Below are 23,320 nucleotides of genomic sequence, written 5' to 3'. Positions count from 1 at the left end.
AGGGGAGACCTCATTGAAACCTATCAAATGGTGAAAGGCTTTGATAGAGAGGATGTATCCTATGGTGGTAGCCTAAGATCAGAGGACACACTCAGAATAGAGAGGCGTCCTTTTAGAACAGATGAGGAGCAATTTCTTTAGCTGGAGAGTGGTGAATCTACGAAATTCATTGCCACAGGCAGCTGTGGAGGCCACGTCTTTATGTATATTTAAGGCAGAAGTTGACAGATTCTTGATTGGTCAGGGCATGAAGGGATATGGGGAGAAGGCAAGAGATTGGAGCTGAGAGGGAGAATGGATCAGCCGCGGTGAATTGGCAGAGAAGAATCGATTGACCAAATGGCTTAATTCTGCCCCTATATCTTATGGTCTTATGCTGACAGACTGTCCCTCTCCCCCTCCCCCCCTCAATTTTCTCAAACCGTTGCTGTGAATTGGTTCCTTTGTAAGACCATAAGATATAGGAGCAGAAGTGGGCCATTTGGCCCATTGAGTCTGCTCTGCCATTCAATCACAGGCTGATCCAATTTTTCCAGACATCCCCACTCCCCTGCTGATCAGGAACATATCTATCTCTGTCTTAATGCACCCAATGACTTGGCCTCCACAGCCGCTCATGGCAACAAATTCCAGAGATTTACCACCCTCTGACTAAAGTAATTTCTCTGCATCTCAGTTCTTAAATGGACGTCCTTCAATCCTGAATGTGCCCTCTTGTCCTGGACTCCCCTACCATGGGAAATAACTTTGCCATATCTAATCTGTTCAGGCCTTTTAACATTCCAAATGTTTCTATGAGATCCGTGCCCCCCCCCCCCCATTCTCCTGAACTCCAGGGAATACAGCCCAAGAGCTGCCAGATGTTCCTCATATGGTAACCCTCTCATTCCTGGAATCATTCTCGTGAATTTTCTCTGAACTTTCTCCAATGTCAGTATACCCTTTCTAAAATAAGGAGCCCAAAACTGCACACAGTGCTCTGTGTAGTCTCACGAGTGCCTTATAGAGCCTCAACATCACATCCCTGCTGTTATATTCTACACCTCTAGAAATGAATGTCAACATTGCATTCGCCTTCTTCACCACCGACTCAACCTGGAGGTTAACCTTTAGGGTATCCTGCACAAGGACTCCCAAGTCCCTTTGTATCTCTGCATTTTGAATTCTCTCCCCATCTAAATAATAGTCTGCCTGTTTATTTCTTCCACCAAAGTGCATGACCATACACTTTCCAACATAGTATTTCATTTGCCACTTCTTTGCCCATTCCTCTAAACTATCTAAGTCTCTCTGCAGGCTCTCTGTTTCCTCAACACTACCCACTCCTCCACCTATCTTTGTATCATTGGCAAATTTAGCCACAAATCCATTAATCCCATAGTCCATTGTACTTTCTCAAAACAATCCCTTTCCAAGCTACCACCATTTTGTCCTTCAAACTTCCATTTTATGTTTAGATTATGAGAACACTCAGTCCTCTTTTATTATCATTTAGAAATGCATACATGCGTTAAGAAATGATACAGTGTTTCTCCAGAGTGATATCACAGAAAACAGGACAGACCAAAGACTAACGCTGACAGAACCACATAATTATAACATATAGTTACAGCAGTGCAAAGCAATACCATAATTTGATGAAGAACAAACCATGGGCACGGTAAATAAAGTCTCAAAGTCCCCGAGTCAATCGACTCCCGAGTCCCCGATAGCAGGCGGCAAAAGGGAGAAACTCCCTGCCATAAACCTCCAGGCACTGTCAACTTGCCGATGCCTTGGAAGCAGCCGAACAGAGCCAACACTGAGTCCATCCATCCGAAAACTTCGAGCCTCCGACCAGCCTCTCCGATACAGCCTCCCGAGCGCCATCCTCTGCCAAGCACCTTCGACCTCGCCCTGGCCGCTGAAACATGCAAAGCCGAGGATTCGGCGCCTTCTGCTCCGGAGATTCTGGTTCCGACACAGTAGCAGCGGCAGCGAAGCGGGCGTTTCAGAGGTTTTCCAGATGTTCCTCCGTACTCTCATGTCCGTCTCCATCAAATCAGAATTGTGCACGGTCCCCTACTTGACAGATTACAGATATCAATCACCGGAGAGGCCGCGCACGCTGCCATCGCCCCGCCATCTTCTCCTCCTACTGAGCATTTACCAATGAGGAATCACATTTAACTTTTCCCTTCCACCATCCTGTTGTGTGTGGTCTTTCATTGATCTATTGTGTTTCTCGCATTAACAGTGAATGCCCACAAGATGACTCTCAGGGTTGTATATGGTGACATATGGTACTTTGATAATAAATTGAACTTTGACCATTTGTTCCTCTCCATAGATGCTGCCTGACCTGCTGAGTTCCTCCAGCATTTTGTGTGTGTTACAGCAGGATAGAAGCTGTCCTGGAGCCTGTCAGCCCATCCTTTCAGACTTTTATATCTTCTGCCTGATGGGAGAAGGAAGAAGAGAGAATGTCCGGGGTGGGTGAAGTCTTTGATCATTCTGGCTGCTTCACTGAAGCAGTGAGAAGTGTGGACAGACTCTACGGAGAGGAGGCTGGTTCCTGTGATATGCTGAGCTGTGTCCACAGCCCTCAGCAGGTCAGCACGTGAGGAGAGAGAAATTGTTCTTGTTTTCTGACACCAGCTGTGCAGCACCCTTTTCCTCTGCTTGTAAAGTTTAATGGTGGTTGGCAGACCAACATAAGGTACATTACCGCCACCTACTGAGCTGGAGTGTGAAGCAAAGAGACAAGCAGTATCATCATCATGTGCCATGTTGTATGATGTGGGCAGTCATGGTTTTCCGTCACCATGATTGTTCTCGGTAGAGTTTTCTACAGAAGTGGTTTCCCATTGTCTTCTTCTGGGCAGCGTCTTTCCAGGATGGGTGATCCCAGCCATTGTCAATACTCTTCAGAGATTGTCCGACTGGAGTCAATGATCACATAACCAGGGCTTGCGATGTGCACCGGCTGCTCATACGACCATCTACCACCTGCTACCATGGCTTCATGTGACCCTGATCGGGGGGCTAAGCAGGTGCTACACCTTGCCCGAGGGTGGCCTGTAGGCTAGCGGAGGGAAGGAGTGCCTTACACCTCCTTTGGTAGAGACGTATCTGCACCCCGTCACTCTGACTGTATCATGGTGAGTATACCCAGTGGGCTGAAGGGCCTGTTTCTGTGCTGTAGTGTTCTAAGTCCCAACCTCCCCGAAACAAAAACCAAGTCAAATGTCTTTCAGAATGTCAAATTCACACTTGTCTATATTACAATGACAGCAATAGCCAAACAAAATATTCATGTTAAACTATAAACGTCCCAAAGATCTCAATTTAGCAATCAGATGTTTCCTTTGCCTATGGGGATTGGCAACTAAATATTCCTGGATTTTGTTGCTTCAGGTGTGATAGAATCAGAGGGGCAAGAGGGGGAGGTGTTGCATTGCTTGTCAGAGAAAATATTACAGCGGTTCTTTGGCAGGATAGACTAGGGGGCTCATCTAGGGAGGCTATTTGGGTGGAATTGAGGAATGGGAAAGGTGTAGTAACGCTTATAGGGGTGTATTATAGACCACCTAATGGGGACCAAGAAGTGGAGGAGCAAATCTGTAAGGAGGTAGCAAATACTTGTAATAAGCACAAGGTTGTGATTGTGGGAGATTTTAATTTTCCACACATAGACTGGGAAACCCATTCTGTAAAAGGTCTGGATGGTTTGGAGTTTGTAAAATGTGTGCAAGATAGTTTTTTGCAGCAATACATAGAGGTACCAACTAGAGAAGGGGCAGTGTCAGATCTCCTGTTAGGGAATGAGATAGGTCAGGTGACAGAGGTTTGTGTTGGGGAGCACTTCGGGTCCAGTGATCACAATGCCATTAGTTTCAATATAATTATGGAGAAGGATAGGACTGGACCCAGGGTTGAGATTTTTGATTGGAGAATGGCTAACTTTGAGGAGATGTGAAAGGATTTAGAAGGAGTGGATTGGGACAATTTGTTTTATGGGAAGGATGTAACAGAGAAATGGAGGTCATTTAAAGGTGAAATTTTGAGGATACAGAATCTTCATGTTCCTGTTAGGTTGAAAGGAAAGGTTAAAAGTTTGAGAGAGCCATGGTTTACAAGGGATATTGGAAACTTGGTTCAGAAAAAATATAGACGGCTTGGAATTAATGAGGTGCTCGAGGAATATAAAGAATGTAAAAAGAATCTTAAGAAAGAAATTAGAAAAGCTGAAAGAAGATATGGGGTTGCTTTGGCAAGTAAGGTGAAAATAAATCCAAAGGGTTTCTACAGTTATATCAATAGCAAAAGGATAGTGAGGGATAAAATTGGTCCCTTAGAGAATCAGAGTGGACGGCTATGTGTGGAGCCAAAAGAGATGGGGGAGATTTTGAAAAATTTCTTTTCTTCGGTATTCACTAAGGAGAAGGATATTGAATTGTGTAAGGTAAAGGAAACAAGAAGGGTAATTATGGAAACTATGATGATTAAAGAGGAGGAAGGACTGGCGCCTTTAAGGAATATAAAAGTGGATAAGTCTCTGGGTCCTGACAGGATATTCCCTAGGACCTTGAGGGAAGTTAGTGTGGAAATAGCAGGGGCTCTGACAGAAATATTTCAAATGTCATTAGAAACAGGGATGGTGCCGGAGGATTGGCACATTGCTCATGTGGTTCCATTGTTTAAAAAGGGTTCTAAGAGCAAACCTAGCAGTTATCGATCTGTGAGTTTGACATCAGTGGTGGGTAAATTGATGGAAAGTATTCTTAGAGATGGTATATATAATTATCTGGATAGACAGGGTCTGATTAGGAACAGGCAACATGGATTTGTGCGTGGAAAGTCATGATTGACAAACCTTATTGAATTTTTTGAAGAGGTTACTAGGAAGGTTGATGAGGGTAAACTGGTGGATGTTGTCTATATGGACTTCAGTAAGGCCTTTGACAAGGTTCCACACGAAAGGTTCGTTAGGAAGGTTCAATCGTTAGGTATTAATATTGAAGTAGTAAAATGGATTCAGCAGTGGCTGGATGGGAGACTCCAGAGAGTAGTGGTGTTTAACTGTTTGTGTGGTTGGAGGCTGGTGTACCTCAGGGATCTGTACTGGGTCTAATGTTGTTTGTCATATACATTAATGATCTGGATGATGTGGTGGTAAATAGGTAAATTGGATTAGTAAGTATGCAGATAGGTGGAGTTGTGGATAATGAAGTTCAAAGCTTGCAGAGAGATTCAGGCCAGTTAGAAGAGTGGGCTGAAAGATGGCAGATGGAGTTTAATGCTGATAAATGTGAGGTGCTACATTTTGGTAGGACTAATCAAAATAGGACATACTTGATAAATGGTAGGGCATTGAAGAATGCAGCAGAACAGAGGGATCTAGGAATAATGGTGCATAGTTCCCTGAAAGTGGAATCTCATGTGGATAGGGTGGTGAAGAAAGCTTCTGGTATGCTGGCCTTTATAAATCAGAGCATTGAGTATAGGAGTTGGGATGTAATGTTGAAATTTTACAAGGCATTGGTGAGGCCAAATCTGGAGTATTGTGTACAGTTCTGGTCACCGAATTATAGGAAAGATGTCAACAAAATTGAGAGAGTACAGAGAAGATTTACTAAAATGTTACCTGGGTTTCATCTCCTAAGTTACAGAGAAACGTTGAACAAGTTGGGTCTTTATTCTTTGGAGTGTAGAAGGTTGACGGGGGACTTGATAGAGGTATTTAAAATTATGAGGGGGATAGATAGAGTTGACGTGGATAGGCTTTTTCCATTGAGAATGGGGGAGATTCAAACAAGAGGACATGAGTTGAGAGTTACAGGGTGAAAGTTTAGGGGTAACATGAGGGGGAACTTCTTTACTCAGAGACTGGTAGCTGTGTGGAACCAGCTTCCAGCAGAAGTAGTTGAGGCAGGTTCTATGTTGTCATTTAAAGTAAAATTGGACAGTTATATGGACAGGAAAGCAAGGGAAGGTTATGGGCTGAGTGCAGGTCAGTGGGACTAAGTGAGAGTAAGAGTTCGGCACGGACTAGAAGGGCCGAGATGGCCTGTTTCCGTGCTGTAATTGTTATATGGTTAGATTCAAACAATAAACGCTGCACTGTTTCTTGACGAGTCCACGTCCAACAGATACATATTAAATCTGAACTAGGAGCGGGGCGGAACTAGACATGGAAGTGCGTACTGAGTGGGGCGGAAGTAGGTGTCCCCGAAACCGGAAGCGCGTGAGGAGAGTGGGGCGGAAGTGGGTCTCCCCGAAACCGGAAGCCCAAGTATAGCATTGTCGCCGCGTGTGTGGAGTGTGAAGCCGGGATGAAGTTTGGTTATCGGGTAAGGCGGCCCGTGGGGCGGAGGGTCTCGGGAGTTACGGACTGTGGTGGGTGGATGAGGGGTGAGGGGTCCCGTGAGGTGAAGGGTCACGGGGGTAACGGATTGTGGTGGGTGATGGGTGAGGAGTCCCGTGGGGTGGAGGGATACAGGGGTAACGGACTGTGGTGGGTGGGGGGTGAGGGGTGAGGGGTGAGGGGTCCCGTGGGCTGGAGGGTCGCAGGGGTTATGGACTCTGGTGGGTGGGTGAGGGGTGACGGGTCCCGTGGGGTGAAGGTTCACGGGGGTTACCCCCCTCCACCCCGCGGTACTGACCATTGACCCACCCACGTCCCTGCCCCAACCTCTCACTTCTCCCTTGCTCAAATGTTTCACCTCTCCCCAAGCCCAAACTGTCTGTCCCTCTGCTCTGACCATGCCCCAGCCCCATGTGCTCCGACTGTGACCTTTCATCTCTGTGACACTCTGAGCCCATATTTTGACCTCTCACCTCTCCCACCCTCTCCCTACTCTCACCTCTCTTCTGCTCCAACAGTACATCCATTCCCCCCTGCCCTAACCTCAATGCCCTTCTTCTGACCTCCGACCTCTCCCCCAACTCGCTCCGACCCCCTGTTCCCCTGCTGTGAACTCTCAACCTGTTCCGGTCGGCCGCTCTGAGTGACCGTGTCGTGTTTGCTCCACAGTTCTCCAACCTTCTGGGGACAGTTTACCGGAAAGGGAACTTGAACTTCTCGCCGGACGGGAGCTCGGTGCTGAGCCCAGTGGGGAACCGCCTGTCCGTCTTTGACCTGAAGAAGTGAGTGGGCGTGATCTGAGCTCTCACTTCCTTGGGACATTTTGCTGGGCGGGGGTGGTGTCGGGGGTCTGGAGGGTAGTCAACCCAAGAGGATGCTCCGAGAGGCTCGCAACATTTAAATATCCAGATAAGCCAAAGTGTACCAGGCTACTGCCAAGTGCTGATTAATGGTATTGCTGGAGATGGTCAGCATGGAGATAATGGGCTGAAGGGCCTACCTTTGTGGCAGCTGTTGAGACCGTAGTGAGCACTCTGACAATGCCAAGATGGTCTGTGCTCAGTTTCAGAATAGGATTTATTATTGGTGACAGATGGCCTGAAATTTGTCGTTTTTTGTATCAGATGTAGTGTTACAATATATCACAAAATCAAGACAAATTTTAGAGTTGTATGTGGATACATGCTTTGATAATAAATGAACCTTTTCAATAAAATTGCAAAAGAATAGTGAGGAAGTGTTCAATGTCCATTCAGAAATCTGATGGAGAAGGGGGAAGAAGCTGTTTCTGAATTGTTGAGTGTGAGACTTCAGGCTTCTGTACCTCCTTCCAAATAGTAGCAATGAGAAGAGGGCTTGTCCTGGGTGATGGGGTCCTTAATATCTCCTTTTGAAGGTGACCTTGCTACAGGAGAAGCTAGAGCCCGTGATGGAGCTGGCTGAGTTTACAACTTTCTGACATACCAATTCTCAAACTCCTGATGATGTATAGCCACTGGTGTGCTTTCTTTGTGATTTCCTCAATGTGTTGAGTGATAAACAGTGTTCCCAGCCTTGGGTGAATACTGCCCTTCGAGACTGGATCATCGGCTGGGTACTGCCCCCTGACAGTTTTATATGGTCAAGGGCAAAGCATTGAAGTTTGGTCAGTTAATCCAGGACAGGATATACACAGTGCCCTGGGAGTGTTGTAGAACTGAGGGAGGTTGGAGTGCAGGTACATGGTTCTCTGAAAGTGAAAGTACATGTGGATAGAGTGGTGGAGAAGATTTTTGACATGCTGGTCTTTATCAGTCAGAGCGTTGGGTACAGGAGTCAGGGTGTGAGTTACATCCGTACAGGGTAATGCCACAAGGTTGGACTGTGAGAGGAAAGCCACGCGGTCATTGGGAGAACGTACAGACTCCTTACAAACATTGGTGGGAACGCCAAGTTTGCAGCCAATGGAAGTGGGACAAACAGTCCCTGAGCAGGGTGGGTGGGATCCTTCCTGAAACTGCTGGCCCTTTTTCGGCACCTTCCCATATCTATTTTATTTTATTTAGAGATGCAGCTCAAAGTAGGCCATTTGGCCCTTTGAAACTTGCCGCCCAGCAACTCCAAAACCCCGATTTAATCCTAACCTAGTCACAGGACAATTTACCCGGTGCGTCTTTGGACCCTGGGAGAAAGCTGAGCACCCGGTGAAAACCAATGGTGGGTCGGCTGGTGTTGCTGGTGCACTGGGCAGTATTGACTACAATGTATCAGTAGATCCTTCCTGTCCACCGTGCAGTTTCTGTACCATGCAGTGATGCAGCTTGTTGGGATGCTGTCTATTGCACATCGCTAGAATGATGTGAGTATAGATGTGCTCAGTCCAGCTGGGGTTGTATATGGTGATGTTTTCAACATCATGAAGGATCCCACACACCCTGCTCATGGACTGTCTGTCCCACTCCCATCAGGGAGGAGGCTACATAACATTCACACCAAGACTACCAGAATTAAAAACAGTTACTTTCCCCAAGCAGTGAGGCTGATCAACCCTCCATACCCCCAACTACCACTACTTTATCATTTCCTGTCAGAGTCACCTTATGCTCTGTCACTCCTGTGCCTAGCTTCACTTTTAAGTCATCCGTTAGTCTTGCAAGACCATGGATCTGCGCCTGGAAAGTCTTCACTTCACTTCACGCAGGCCTGGGCAAGGTTGTATGGAAGACCGGCAGTTGCCCATGCTGCAAGTCTCCCCTCTCCACGACACCAATGTTGTCCAAGGGAAGGGCATTAGGACCCATACAGCTTGGCACCAGTGTCGTCGCAGAGCAACGTATGATTAAGTGCCTTGCTCAAGGACACAACACGCTGCCTCGGCTGGGGCTCGAACTCACGACCTTCAGATCGCTAGTCCAATGCCTTAACCACCTGGCCATGTGCCCAATATAAAGCTTCACTTTATGGGCATACAATCAATCTAGTACAGAATGTAAGTTATCTTGTGTATTTATATTTACTGCATTTAACATTTTAAAAATCTTTTTGTGTTTATTTTGTGCGAAATGGGATCTGGAGAGAAAATTATTTTGCTCTGCTTTACACTTGTGTACTAGGTATGATAGTGAACAATCTTGATTGTATGCACATTGATAATGAATGTACTTTAAACTTTGATTTCTTTTGGTTCCCTGCAGTAACAAAGCAGAGACGTTGCCATTAGCTCTGAACAGGAACATTGTGTGTGTGGGACAGTCTCCCGACGGGCATCTGGCCATCCTGGTTGATGAAGGTGGGTCCTCTCCTGTCCGCTGCCATACTCAGCTGATCAGGCAGCGTCCGTGTGGAAGGGAGAGGCAATGGCATGTTTCTGGATTGAGAGAAGAGAGGGGAGGTAACCGGCATAGAGAGAGAGAGGAGGGGAGTGTGCTGCAATAGGAGCCTGAGGTGATTGGTGGGCGGGGGGAGAGTAGTAGAGGAGAGGCAAGTTGGCAGATGGTGGCAGCTGGATGATAGGTGGGGGCAGAGAGAGGGGAAGGTGGGGAAAGAAGGAATAACAGGCGAGGGAAGAGTGAAGGTGGGGTTGGGGGAGTATCAAGGTTGGCGACGACAGATGGAGGAAGAGGGGTCACAAGGCTACCTCTGCAGGTATCTAGGCAACAGATACTGAAGGCCGGAGGAACACAGCAGGTCAGGCAGCATCTTTCGAGGAGAATGAGCAGTTGACGTTTTTGGTCAAGACTCTTTGACGTGACCTGAAACATCAACCATCCCTCTGCCTCGAAAGATGCCTCCTGACCCTCTCAGTTCCTCCAGTGCTCTGTGTGGTGCTTGAGGGAGTAAGGAAGTATTGGACTTTGATTAGTAAAGGAGGTGAGTGGCAGGTGACCCTGTAGGGGACAAGTATGTGGCAGGTGACCCTGTAGGGGACAGGTACGTTGCAGGTGACCCTGTAGGGGACAGGTGAGTGGCAGGTGACCCTGTAGGGCTGTGCTGGTCAGTCTGTTACCCCCCCCCCCCACCCCCCAGTGAGTCTAACCGGTCTCTGTTCTCTTGTAGAGGGTGTGGCCGTGCTGGTCAGTCTGCTACGGAAGGCAGTGTTGCATCATTTCCACTTCCATGCTCTGGTGCACAGTGTCTCCTTCTCTCCCGACGGCCGGTAAGTGCCCTGACTCCTCACTAAACTTCCCCCTTGCCTTCGTTCAACATCAGAGCTCGAGACCCTTGTTCCAGCTCCAGCCTAGGAGAAGTTGAGCCCCCTCCCATCTTGAGGCAATCACACCCTGACCTCCCCATGGTGTCAGGTCATGCAGCAGTCCGAGACCCGAAGTCGCTCAGTCACCGGGGCTGATAAAGTATGATTGTAGGGGATGCACATCTTCTTCGGGGGCTGAAGGGCAGGCAGCCTGCTCTGGTAGGGTGCCGTGGTAGTGTAGCTGTCCTACAGTTCAGGGAGTTGGAGAGTTGGAGCTCAGAGTTCTGTCCTGGCGTTCTCTGTAAGAAGTATGTATGTCCTCCTCATGGGATACTCGGGCTTCCTCCCACAGTCTAAAGGCCTACCAGTTAGTAGGTTAATTGGACATAGTAAGTTGCCCTGTGATTAGGCTACGGTTAAATAGCTGGGTTCCTGTTGCTGCAACCCTTTGAGCCAGAAGGACCTGTTCCACACTCTTCTCTCTAAATAAAAATAAATGAATGTATCTTTTCCCGACTGCAATCAGTAGTAATCCAGGAGGTGTGACATGTTACTGTTGAACAAACCATTGAACTTGGAGTATCATGCGATGTCTGGTCACTACACTGTTACCACAGGAAGAATTGGTACTGGTTTATTGTTATCACAGTGAAAAGCTTGTCCTGTATACTGCTCATACAGATCAGATCATTACGCAGTGCTCTCAGGTGGTGACGGGCATAATTTTAATGTGTTTGAGGAAAGTATAGGGGGATGTCAGAGGTACATTTCTTTACAGAGCGAGAGTGGGTGTGTGGAATGATTTGCCGGGGTGGTGGTAGAGGCAGGTACGTTAGGAGCATTTAGGAGACTCTGAGATGGGCACAGGGATGATAGAACCATGGAGGGTAAAGGTTGGATTGAATTTAGAGCAGGTTAAGAGGTGGACACAGCATTATCTGTTGAAGGATCTGAACTGCACTATTCCATGTTCTTAAGCAACGGAATGCAGAACAGAGTGGAACAACTGCAGAGAAAGTGCAGTACAGGTGGACGATAAGATGCTAGATTGTGAGGTCGAGTCCAGCTTATCATATTAGGCCATTTAGTAGTCTCCTGCAGAAACTGTGCTTGAGGCTGGTGGGATGTGCTTTCAGGATTCTGTATCTCCTGCCTGGTGGGAAGAGGGAGGAGAGAGTGTCCAGGTGTATGAGTCTTTGATTATCCTGGATGCTTCACTGAGGCATTGAGGAGTGTTGACGTTCCACAAAGGGACGGCTACTTTCAGTGATGTGCCACAACTCTCCACAGGTTCTTGTTGGCATGGGCAGAGCAGTTGCCTGACCAGCCATTATAGATCAGTATAGGACAGGATATATATACCAGAAGCAGAGGCCTCAGCATTGCCAAGGATCCTCCCATCCATCCTGCAATCTCTGTGAACTCCAACTCACAGGCAGCTGGTACCTCAGTGTAAGAACAAGGACTTGGGCTGGGTAACAGCTTCTTCCCTCAGGCTCTGAGATTTCTGAACACCACTGTTTGTGCTCTGCATGCCGTCTGTGTGCCGTTTTGCAGTCTGTGTGCCGTTTTGCGGTTTGTGAATGGTCTACGGTTTGTGCTGTTTTGCGGTCTGTGGTCTGCGTGCCGTCTTGCGGTCTGTGGTTTGCAGTCTGTGTGCCGGTCTGTGGTCTGCGGTCTGTGTGTGGTCTGCGGTCTGCGTGCCGTTTTGCGGTCTGTGGTCTACGGTCTGTGTGGTCTGCGGTCTGCGTGCCGTTTTGCGGTCTGTCTGCGGTCTGTGTGCCGGTGTGTGTGGTCTGCGGTCTGCGTGCCGTTTTGCGGTCTGTGGTCTACGGTCTGTGTGCCGGTGTGTGTGGTCTGCGGTCTGCGTGCCGTTTTGCGGTCTGTGTGCGGTCTGCGGTCTGTGTGCCGGTCTGTGGTCTGCGTGCCGTTTTGCGGTCTGCGGTCTGCGTGCCGTTTTGCGGTCTGTGTGCCGGTGTGTGTGGTCTGCGGTCTGCGTGCCGTTTTGCGGTCTGTGTGCGGTCTGCGGTCTGTGTGCCGGTCTGTGGTCTGCGTGCCGTTTTGCGGTCTGCGGTCTGCGTGCCGTTTTGCGGTCTGTGGTCTACGGTCTGTGTGCCGGTGTGTGCGGTCTGCGGTCTGCGTGCCGTTTTGCGGTCTGTGGTCTACGGTCTGTGTGCCGGTGTGTGTGGTCTGCGGTCTGCGTGCCGTTTTGCGGTCTGTGTGCCGGTCTGTGTGTGGTCTGCGGTCTGCGGTCTGTGTGTGGTCTGCGGTCTGTGTGTGGTCTGTGGTCTGCGGTCTGTGTGCCGGTCTGTGTGTGGTCTGCGGTCTGTGTGCCGGTCTGTGTGTGGTCTGCGGTCTGCGGTCTGTGTGTGGTCTGTGGTCTGTGTGTGGTCTGTGGTCTGCGGTCTGTGTGCCGGTCTGTGTGTGGTCTGCGGTCTGTGTGCCGGTCTGTGTGTGGTCTGCGGTCTGTGTGTGGTCTGCGGTCTGTGTGCCGGTCTGTGTGTGGTCTGCGGTCTGCGGTCTGTGTGTGGTCTGTGGTCTGTGTGTGGTCTGTGGTCTGCGGTCTGTGTGCCGGTCTGTGTGCGGTCTGCGGTCTGTGTGCCGGTCTGTGGTCTGCGGTCTGTGTGTGGTCTGTGGTCTGTGTGTGGTCTGTGGTCTGCGGTCTGCATGCCGGTCTGTGTGTGGTCTGCGGTCTGCGGTCTGCATGCCGGTCTGTGTGTGGTCTGCGGTCTGTGTGCCGGTCTGTGTGTGGTCTGCGGTCTGTGTGCCGGTCTGTGTGTGGTCTGCGGTCTGTGTGCCGGTCTGTGTGTGGTCTGCGGTCTGCGGTCTGTGTGTGGTCTGCGGTCTGCGTGCCGTTTTGCGGTCTGTGTGGTCTGCGGTCTGTGTGCTGGTCTGTGTGTGGTCTGCGGTCTGTGTAGTCTGTGGTCTGTGTGCTGCTTGTGGTTTTATGTTCTTCGTTTTGCACCTTGGACCCTGAGAACCATTGTTTTGTTTAGCTGTGTACATGTGTACAGTTACATGAAAATAAGTTTCCACCTCAACTTTTTATAGCACATCGATTTAAAAAGTGTAAATGTTTTGTTGTTTAACAGGAAATTTGTGGTGACCAAGGAGAATGTTGCGCTGATGTACCATGCCCCCGGCAAGTCCCGCCAATTCAACCCCTTCGTTCTGGACAAGTCCTACTTCGGCCCCTATGACGAGACCACCTGCATTGACTGGACTGAGGACTCCAAGTAAGATGAGACTGGAATCTCGCAGCGGCTCCTTTCATCTCCACCCAGCCCAATGCGATTCCACTGGTCACTCATTAGCTGGTTGGTGTGGTGTGAGTTCCCGCAGACTATGGTGACAGAAAAACCATCGGTCGTGTGGGTCGTCAGTACACTCTCATCCCACTATCACCTTGACGTCGAGAAGCTGCCCGTCCCACAGTGTGACCCTCCCTCAGTAATGCCCCTTTCACCCTGTGACCCTCCCTCAGTAATGCCCCTTTCACAGTGTGACCCTCCCTCGCTAATGCCCCTTTCACCCTGTGACCCTCCCTCAGTAATGCCCCTTTCACCCTGTGACCCTCCCTCAGTAATGCCCCTTTCACAATGTGACCCTCCCTCAGTAATGCCCCTTTCACAGTGTGACCCTCCCTCAGTCAGAATCTACGTGCTGGTGTGGCCTTGTGCTGTCCTCCCTTGTGGGGAGTGCGATGTTGGGGAGTCAGCCTGTGGTTTGCCTGTATTGCAGTTTGAGCTGATGGTTGTCTCATGGCTGTGGTGATGGTGCCATGTGTTACAGGTGTTTTGCTGTGGGCAGTCTGGACAGCAGCACCTGGGTGTTCGGAGCGGAGCGTTGGCAGAATCTCATCTACTACTCTTTGGGCGGGCACAAGGACGCAATTGTTGGATGCTTCTTCGAAGCTGGCAGTCTTGATGTGAGTATTTGTAGTTCTGTGTCGTGTCTGACAGTGTCGGTAAACCTTTGTGGGAGAGGTTAAAGTGGAAAAGCCGTTGCACAGGCAGTTCCACTCTCTGGACTTTGGAAGCCTGATTCCAATGGTAAAACAAACTGGAGCCGTCTTTGGCTGCGGTGGATGACTGTGACATCTTCCATGCCTTGTCATGCCCGTCACTCTCCATGGACCGCCTTCCATAGGATGCTACAGCTCAGAAACAGACCTTCTGCCCATCTAGTTTGTGCCAACCCAAAAATCTGCCTAGTCCTATTGACCTGCAGTCGGACCATAGGCCTCCATACCCTTCCCATCCATGTATCTATCCAAATTTCTTTTAATTGTTGCAATCCAATCCCCATCCACCATTTCCACACTCTCACCACCCTCTGAGTGAAGAAATTCCCCCTGAAACATTTCACCTTTCACCCTTAACTTATAATCTCTAGTTGTAGTCTCACCCAACCTCAGCAGAGAAAGCCTGCTTGCATTTACCCAATCTATACCCCTCATAATTTTGTACGCCCCTATTAAATCTGCTCTCAATTTTCTACATTCCTAACTTATTCAACCTTTCCTTATAACTCTGGTCCTCAAGTACTGGCAGCATCCTTATAATTTTTCGCTGTACCCTTTCAAACTTATTGATGTATTTCCTGTAGGGAGGTGACCAAACTGCCATTATACTCCAAAATGGCCTCACTAACATCTTACACAATTTCAACATATCCCAAATTCTGTACTGAATACTTCGATTTATGAAGGCCAACGTGCCAAAAGCTCTCTTTTCAACCCTATTTACCTGTGATGCCACTTGCAATGAATTCTGGACCTGTATTCCCAGATCCCTCTGTTCTACCACACTCCTCAGTACCCTGCCGTTCACTGTGTAAGACCTATCCTGGTTGGTCCTACTGAAGTGCATCACCTCACATTAAATCCCATCTGCCACTTTTCCAGTTTGTCAAGATCCCACTGCAGGCTTTGGTAAAGTTCCTGTCTGTCCATGAAACCCCAATCTTGGTCTCATCCACATATTTTCTGATTCAGTTTACCACACTATCGTCCAGATTGTTGATATAGATGACAAACAACAGACCCAGCACCGATCCCTGCAGCACGCCACTAGTCCCAGGCCTCCAGCCAGAGAGGCAACCCTCTACTACCACTCTCTGGCTTCTCCCACAGAGCCGAAGTCAAATCTAATTTACTACCTCATCTTGAATGCTGAGCGACTGAACCTTTTGTGACCAACCTCCCATGCAGGACCTTGTCAAATAACTTGCTAAGGCTCATGTAGACAACATCCACTGCCTTGACTTCATCAACTTGCCTGGTAACTTCCTTGAAAAACTATTAGATTGTTAAGGCATGACCTACCATGCACAAAGCCATTAATTGATTCATGTCTGTACAACTACTTGTACATCTGGTCCCCTGGAATACTTTCAAAAACTTTCCCACAACTGATGTCAGGCTCACTGGCCTATAGATTCCTGGTTTATTTTTTTGAGCCTTTCCTAAACAATGATACAACATTGGCTATCTTCCAGTCCTCTGGCACCTCACCTTTGGCGAAGGATGATTTAAATATCTTTGCTAGGGAGTCAGCAGTTTTTGCACTTGCCTCCCATAGAATCTGAGGGAATACCTTGTCAGGCCCTGGGGTTTTATTCACCCTGACAGTAAGTACCTCCTCCTCTGTAATCTGTATAGGGACCATGACCTCGCTGCCACTTTGTCTCTCCTGTATAGACTCTATGCCCGTCTCCCGAGTAAACACAGATGCAAAAAATCCATTTAAGATCTCTCCCATCTCTTTCGGTTCCACACATAAATGACCACTCTGAGGACCAATTTTGTCCCTTCCTATCCATTTACTGATAATATATCTGTAGAAGTCCTCAGGATCCTCCTTCAACTTGCCTGCTCGGGCAACCTCAAGCCTTCTTTTAGCCCTCCTGATTTCTTTAAGTGTCTTTAACGCCGTAAGAACCTCATTTGTTCTGTACCTGCTATGCACCTCATTTACTTAGCCAGAGCCTCAATATCTCTTGAAAACCAAGGTTCCTTAATTCTGTTATCCTTGCCTTTTATTCTGACAGGCACATACAAGCTGTGTACTCCCAGAATTTCACACTTGAAGGCCTTTTACTTACCAAGTTCAATTTTGCACAGGAACCTGCCCCAGTCCACACTTGCTAGATCCTCTCTGATACTATCAAAGATGCCCCCTCTCTCATTTAGAATCTCAACCCATGGACCATACCCATCCTTTCCCATAATGACCTTGAAACAGTGTGGCCATTGGGTCTCATCCGCTCAGTCCGCTGGAACTGCTTCAGGTACTAGGACATACTTGTCCCTATCACACCGGGGTATTCGGCTGCCGGCTACCCTCACTCGGTTTAGCTTGCTGCCTGTTGAAGCGGTGTGGCCCCTGTCGCACATGGCCACAGGTGAGAGCCGAGGCCTGAGTCCGGTGAGTGAGCTGCCTCGGAATGGGTGTGACAAGCCTCCTTGCCAGAGGTGCTGCCCCTCCCATGACAGCCCAGCTACCCTCCCTGAATCCCTGGTGCTCTCTGTCCATCTGTCAATCCCCAGGCCCATTGAATTGTTTTCTCTGGAGCGTCAGAGGGTGAGGGGAGACGTGACGTGAGAGACATAGGTAGTCTTTTTATCCAGGCTCTAATACCAGAGGACAGTTGTTAAGATCAGGGTTGGGGGTGTGATGTGAGGAGCAAGATTTTCACACAGTGGCAGGTGACTAGGGTGTGCTGCCAGGGGTGGTAGAGGCAGACAGCAGATCGACCTTTAAGAGGCGTGCACACAATGCTGGAGGAACTCAGCAGGTCAGGCAGGATCTGTGGAAATGAATAAACCGTCTACGTTTTGAGCTGGGATCCTTCATCAGAACTGGAAAGGAAAGGGGAAGATGCCAGAATATGAAGGTGGGATGACACCTGGCCTGCTAAGTTCCCCCAGTATTTTGTGTGCATGCCTCTTATTGCCCTGAATTTCCAGCATCTGCACCCATCTCATGTTTATTGGCATTTAGGAGGCTTTTAGAGAGACCCATAAATTCTCTCTCTCTAAGTTAGTCACATTTCTTTTTGCACTGATTTGAGCTGCCAGCACAAGTAGTGCGTGTGAACTTAATTTCTATGTTTAAGAGAAGTTGGGATAGGTAGCTGGATGGGAGGGATACAACGGGTGTAGGTTGATGGAACTAAGCAGTTTAAATGGTTTAGCATGATTAGATGGGCAGAAGTGCCTGTTTCTGTTTCTGTGATTAATTCAGACTGCTCTACAATCTTTGCAACTATTTTGCCCGTGTTGGTCTAGTTATTGTTTCGTTATCGTGTTTATGATCACTGTGTACATAGTTTGGTCTGTGTGCTTCACGCTAGCAAGGGATTTCAATGTGCCCATACAGCAGGGCACCACAGTTGTGTCATGGTTAGCACACTGCTATTACAGCTCAGAGCGTCATTTCTGTGAGTTCAATTCTGGCATCCTCCGTAAGGAGTTTGTACACTCACCCTTGAGTTTCCTTGGGGTGCTTCCACATCTGGCAAGAGAGCCGGGGATCGCAGCCTCCACATCTGGATGCCCCCAGTCTGCCAGTGAGGACAGAGGCCATAAACATCTGGAGAAGACCCAACAAACAGAACTCAGAACATTTCCAAATACGTACGGGTTAGTAGGTTAGAATATATGACCGATGTTTACATCGCTAGTGACCTGGGTTCGATTCCCGCCACTGTGTAGCGAGTTTGTACATTTTCCCTGTGAATGCTTGGGTTTCCTCCGAGTGCTCTGGTTTTCTCCCACAGTCCAAAGACTGACTGGTTAGTAGGTTAATTGGTCATTGTCAATTGTCCTGTGATTATGCTAATGTTAAATCGATGGGTTGTTGGGCGTTGTGTCTCGTTGGACTGGAAGGGCCTTTCCCACACTACCTCAATCAACCAGTCAATGAATAAAACACTAATGTGACCTGAACAGGCAGGGATTGCGGGCCAAATGGCCTGTTCCTGTGCTCTACAGTGTTCACACATCAGCACCCCTCATGTCTTTCCACAATGCTGCCCCCTCTGAATCACTGCCTGCTATGTTGTTTGTCCTCTTGTCCCTTCCGTCTGCTTTCCAAACCCCTACTCAAAATATCTCTGTTCATGTTTCCAGAGGAAACAGTGTGTTGGTTAATTTATTTATTGAGCTACAGCCTGGAATTAGACTTTCTGGTCCTTCGAGCTGCCCTGCCCGGCAACCCACCTACTAATCACCTAGCCTAATTATCAGCCAATTTACAATTACCTATTAATCAGGACATCTTTGGAATGTAGGAATAAACCGAAGCATCTGGTAGAAACCCATGTGTTCATGGAGAGAACGTACAGATGATATTGTGAACTCAGATGCCCCGAACTATAATAGCGTTGGGCCAGCAGTGAGAATGGGGGGTGTGCACTGTGTCTCACCCCGTGTCCATCCCCATCGGTGTCACTCAGTGAGAATGGGATGTGTTCAGTGTGTCTCACCCCGTGCCCATCTCCGTCAGTATCATTCAGTGAGCATGGAGTGTGTACTGTGTCTCACCCCGTGCCCATCCCCATCGGTGTCACTCAGTGAGAATGAGGTGTGTACTGTGTCTCACCCCGTGCCCATCCCCATCGGTGTCACTCAGTGAGAATGGGGTGTGTACTGTGTCTCACCCCGTGTCCATCCCCATCGGTGTCACTCAGTGAGAATGAGGTGTGTACTGTGTCTCACCCCGTGCCCATCCCCATCGGTGTCACTCAGTGAGAATGGGGTGTGTACTGTGTCTCACCCCGTGCCCATCCCCATCGGTGTCACTCAGTGAGAATGGGGTGTGTACTGTGTCTCACCCCGTGCCCATCTCCGTCAGTATCACTCAGTGAGCATGGGGTGTGTGCTCTGTGAATAATCAGTGGAGTTTTCCTGCCACAGATCTATACGCTGAGCCGTGATGCCACACTGTGCGTGTGGCAGTGTGATACGGACCCGGAAGGACTTCTGGCACCTGTTCCCAAGGCCAAGGCTGATCACAAAGACTCTGGACGGGACCGGGAAGGGCAGGACCAGAAGGCTGACGTCGTCCGAGGGAAATCGGAGTCAGAGCAGGAGAGGGCCGGAAAAGTGAAATATTCCCGGGTTGGGAAGTAAGAGATGGTTGGATACAGATCATAGCTTCTCCGCATGTTCCCTTGTTCTGTCCCAAGATTCCTCTGTCCCCGTCAACGTAGCTTCCCCTTTCATCTGTCTCACTCCATTTGTTTTTGCCCTTCTCCCTTCCCCTGCCCATCTGCCGAGTCCCTCCTGTCCAACCCCCTTCCCCATCCATCGTTCGTTCCCTAGCCCCATTCTCCCTCTCTTGACATACTCTCCCTTCACTGCCCCATTTTGTTCATTCGACCCCCTCTCTGACTCTAAACCTCCTCTCTCCCCCACCCCTTTCCAGTCACTATTCCCTTCTTGCTGTAGACTACTTCCCTTCGCCTTTGCTCCCTCCCCACTCTCTCTCACCATTCATTCACTGCTACTCCAGCTCTAGATCCGTTCTCTACCCCCTCTACCTCCCCACTCTCTCTCACCGTTCATTAGCTCCTACTCGAGCTCTAGATCCGTCCTCTACCCCTCTACCTTCCCACTCACTCTCACCTGTCTTTCTGCAGTAGACCTGGTCTCTGCTCCTTATCTCCTTACCATTCATCTCCCACCCTTGGACTTGCTGTCTCCTGTCTCCCCTCACCTCTTACTATTCATTTGTTCCCTCTCCAGCTCTAGATATGCTCTTGCCTTCCCCCAGTCTAGATTTGCCCTCTGTCCCCCCCCCCCCACTGCGGACCTGCTCTGTTCCTCCTGCCCCATTACATTTGTTCTCCCCACCCTCCCACTCTGCCTTGCTCTCTTCTGTCTCCTCCCTCCCTCCCCCTCTCCAGCTCTTGTTTCCAACCTCCCCCTCCCCCTCTCACTGCCTTCTCCAACTGATGTCTCCCATTTTTGAAGGTATTTCTTCAACAAAGAGAATGATTTCAACGACCTGACAGCTGCGGCCTATGACAAGAAAACTCACCTCCTGGTCACCGGCTTCGCCTCAGGCATCTTCCAGCTGCATGAACTGCCGGAATTCAATCTCATCCACTCCCTCAGGTGTGGCTGGTGAGGAGGTTTGGGCTGGGGTGGGCGGGGGGAAAGGTATGAGCTCCAGCTGAGCTGTGTCCTGTGGGTGTGTGGGTGGGTGGTGTGAAGAGGCAGGTGGAGGGGGTGGTCTGGTTGCTAACCGCAGGTTGGTGAGGTTGCAGACCAGGAACAAGCCCTTCAGCCCACAGTGCTGTGCCAAACCAAGTAAATTAATAATTAAATGTTCAACTAAACTAATCCCCTCTGCCTACACAATGTCCATATCCTCCCGTTTTCCTCACATCCATGTGCCTATCTAAACCTCTCTTAAAAGTCTCTAATGTTTCTGCCTCTACCACCACCCCAGGCAGCCACCACTCTCTGTATAAAAAAACTTGCCCCTCACATCTCCTTTGAAATGAACCCCTCTCACCTTAAACCCGACCCTCTGGTAATAGACAATTCAACTTTTGAAAAAGATACTGTCTATCTACTTTCATAATCTTCTCCAGAGAAAACAACCCAAGTTTTTCTAACTTTTCATTATAGCGCGTGCCCTCTAATCCAGGTGGCGTCCTGGTAAACCTCCTCTGCACCTTCTCCAAAGCCTCGACACTCGTCCTATAATGGGTTGCATGGAATATTCCTGCTAAGTTGAGGCTTTTTCCTGGGGGTAGGTGGTGAGGGAGACGAGTGCTGAGGTGTGGGGGGAGTCAGAAATCGAGGCTCTCTCCTGTGGGGGTGGGGAGGGGTGAAGTGGAGCCTCCCTTTGTTGGGTCAGGTTGCTCAACCACCACCTGACACCTGTTTTATCTCCAGTATTTCAGACCAGAGGATCGAGTCCATCTCCATCAACAGCTCCGGGGACTGGATTGCATTCGGGAGCTCAGGTGAGGTATATCTGTGGGTTTTCCACCCGTCTCTCCCACCCCACAGTTACTGGGCTGTGTTTCTAAAGTTCAGCTTTTTGCCCTGGTGGTGTAGCGATTAGTGTGACACTATGACAGCTTGAGGTGTTTTGGAGCCCAATTCTGGTGCCATTCTGTAAGGAGTCTTTGTACATTCTCCCCATGGAATGTGTGGGTTTCCTCCAGGTGCTCCTGTTTCCTCCCACAGTCCCAAGATGTATCGGGTAGGTTACGTATTGTGGGTCATTGTAAATCCCAGGATTAGGTTCGAGTTAATGGAGGTTGCTGGGGGGGCTGGAAGAGTCTTTTCTATGCTATGTCACTCAAAACTGAAAGTGTAATTATCATTCAACCATACATGAATACAGCCAAACGAAACAACGTTCCTCTGATGCCGAGGTGCAAAACAGAACCAACAGTCACACAACGCAAAACGCACAAAAACGATATAGAGCCCAAGTCCCTGAATGCCATGTCCTGTCCATTGATGGTGCCTGGGATGTTGTCGACAAGAACAAGCGCATAGCAGTCTCATCATCACGCGCTAGTGCAGCCTTAGACAAACACAATCCTGCTTGTCTTCCACCGAGCAAACACTGGAGAGCAGCACCAACCAGGGTTCTGGATTGGCTGGAGTTGGGAACACCAAGGGTCCCAGGCCAACGGGGGGTCCCGGGTCCACAAACTCCTTGGGAGATTATGTTGCTTCTGGATTCCTCATGGGTGGGACTTGTTGCTTCCGATTATTTAATTCTTAGATTAAACTGTTTAATTGTTTTTTTTTGGCAGTTTAACAATTAATTGCTTGTATTTTATGTAATTATTTATATGTACATGACAGTTTAATATGCCTCCTAGTGGCCACGGGGTGTATATGCAAGTTTAGTGTGCTCCACCTAGTGTTTATGCAAAGTATGATTCTGGAAACTTCTGTTGGTGCTGCATTACTTAGAGAAGAGCTTTCTCATTTGAATGGAATTTTCCTTACCCCTGAGTATAAAATCTGACCACAAGCTCAGCACCATCTTAGTGTCTTAGCTCTTTGTTTTGCCCTTCACCTACAGACCTCTATCACTGTTCGTTTCAATGTCTATCACACATAGCAAGTGATCGTGAAGCAACAAGTTTTTGGAATCTTTCAGAAGTCAGGGAAGAGGCATAAAGCTTGTTGTTTCATGGCTAAGTGGGTTGGTTATAGAGTCATACAGCACAGAAACGGGCCCTTTGGCCCGTCCCATCCATACTGACCAAGGTGCCGATGGAAGATAGTCCCTTTTGCCTGTGTTTGGCCCTAAAGGAGTTTGATCAGGCAAGTGTGAGGTGCTGCGTTTTAGAACATATCCCTCTTAGCCCCATTTTCCTGCCTTTGCTTTGAGTTATAGAACACCACAGCACACAGACACACCCATCTTGTCTCTGCCAAACCATTAATCTGCCTCGTCCCGTCAACCTGCACCTGGATCAGAGCCTCCGTACCCCTCCCCTCCATGTACCCATCCAAATTTCTCCTGCGTTGAAATCAAACCCACGTCCACCACTTCCGCTGGCAGCTCGTTCTACACTCTCACCATCCTCTGAGTGAAAAACCTCCCCTTCAAGTTTCCCTTGCATGTTCCAGTTTTTTTGCCTTTGGTTGTAGCAAGACGAACAAAATGCTGGAGGAACTCAGCAAGCCATGCAGGACCGATAAAGAGGACTAACCAGTTGACAGATCAGGCCGAGACCCTTATCAGGACTGGAAAGGAAGGGGGAAGGAGCCAGGATAAGGTGGGGGAGGGTAAGGAAGACAGGCTAGAAGGTGA

General features: G+C 48.9%; 1 protein-coding gene across 1 annotated transcript in view; it reads left to right on the top strand.

The window, feature by feature from the left end:
* Nucleotides 1-6,248: 6,248 nt before the first annotated feature.
* Nucleotides 6,249-23,320, top strand: part of pwp2h (PWP2 small subunit processome component) — a 53,946-nt gene continuing 36,874 nt past the window's right edge. Inside the window, 9 exon segments of the mRNA XM_072259823.1 lie at nucleotides 6,249-6,332; nucleotides 7,016-7,128; nucleotides 9,520-9,614; nucleotides 10,382-10,481; nucleotides 13,610-13,753; nucleotides 14,310-14,445; nucleotides 19,438-19,649; nucleotides 20,497-20,640; nucleotides 21,430-21,500. Coding sequence (XP_072115924.1) covers nucleotides 6,315-6,332; nucleotides 7,016-7,128; nucleotides 9,520-9,614; nucleotides 10,382-10,481; nucleotides 13,610-13,753; nucleotides 14,310-14,445; nucleotides 19,438-19,649; nucleotides 20,497-20,640; nucleotides 21,430-21,500 — 1,033 coding nt within the window. The 5' untranslated portion in view covers nucleotides 6,249-6,314.

This window comes from Mobula birostris, chromosome 6 (genome assembly GCF_030028105.1).
Source record: "Mobula birostris isolate sMobBir1 chromosome 6, sMobBir1.hap1, whole genome shotgun sequence".
NCBI classification, from domain to species: Eukaryota; Metazoa; Chordata; class Chondrichthyes; order Myliobatiformes; family Myliobatidae; genus Mobula; species Mobula birostris.
The sequence above is the reverse complement of the archived record's forward strand: the minus strand, read 5'-3'. Positions and strand labels throughout refer to the sequence as shown.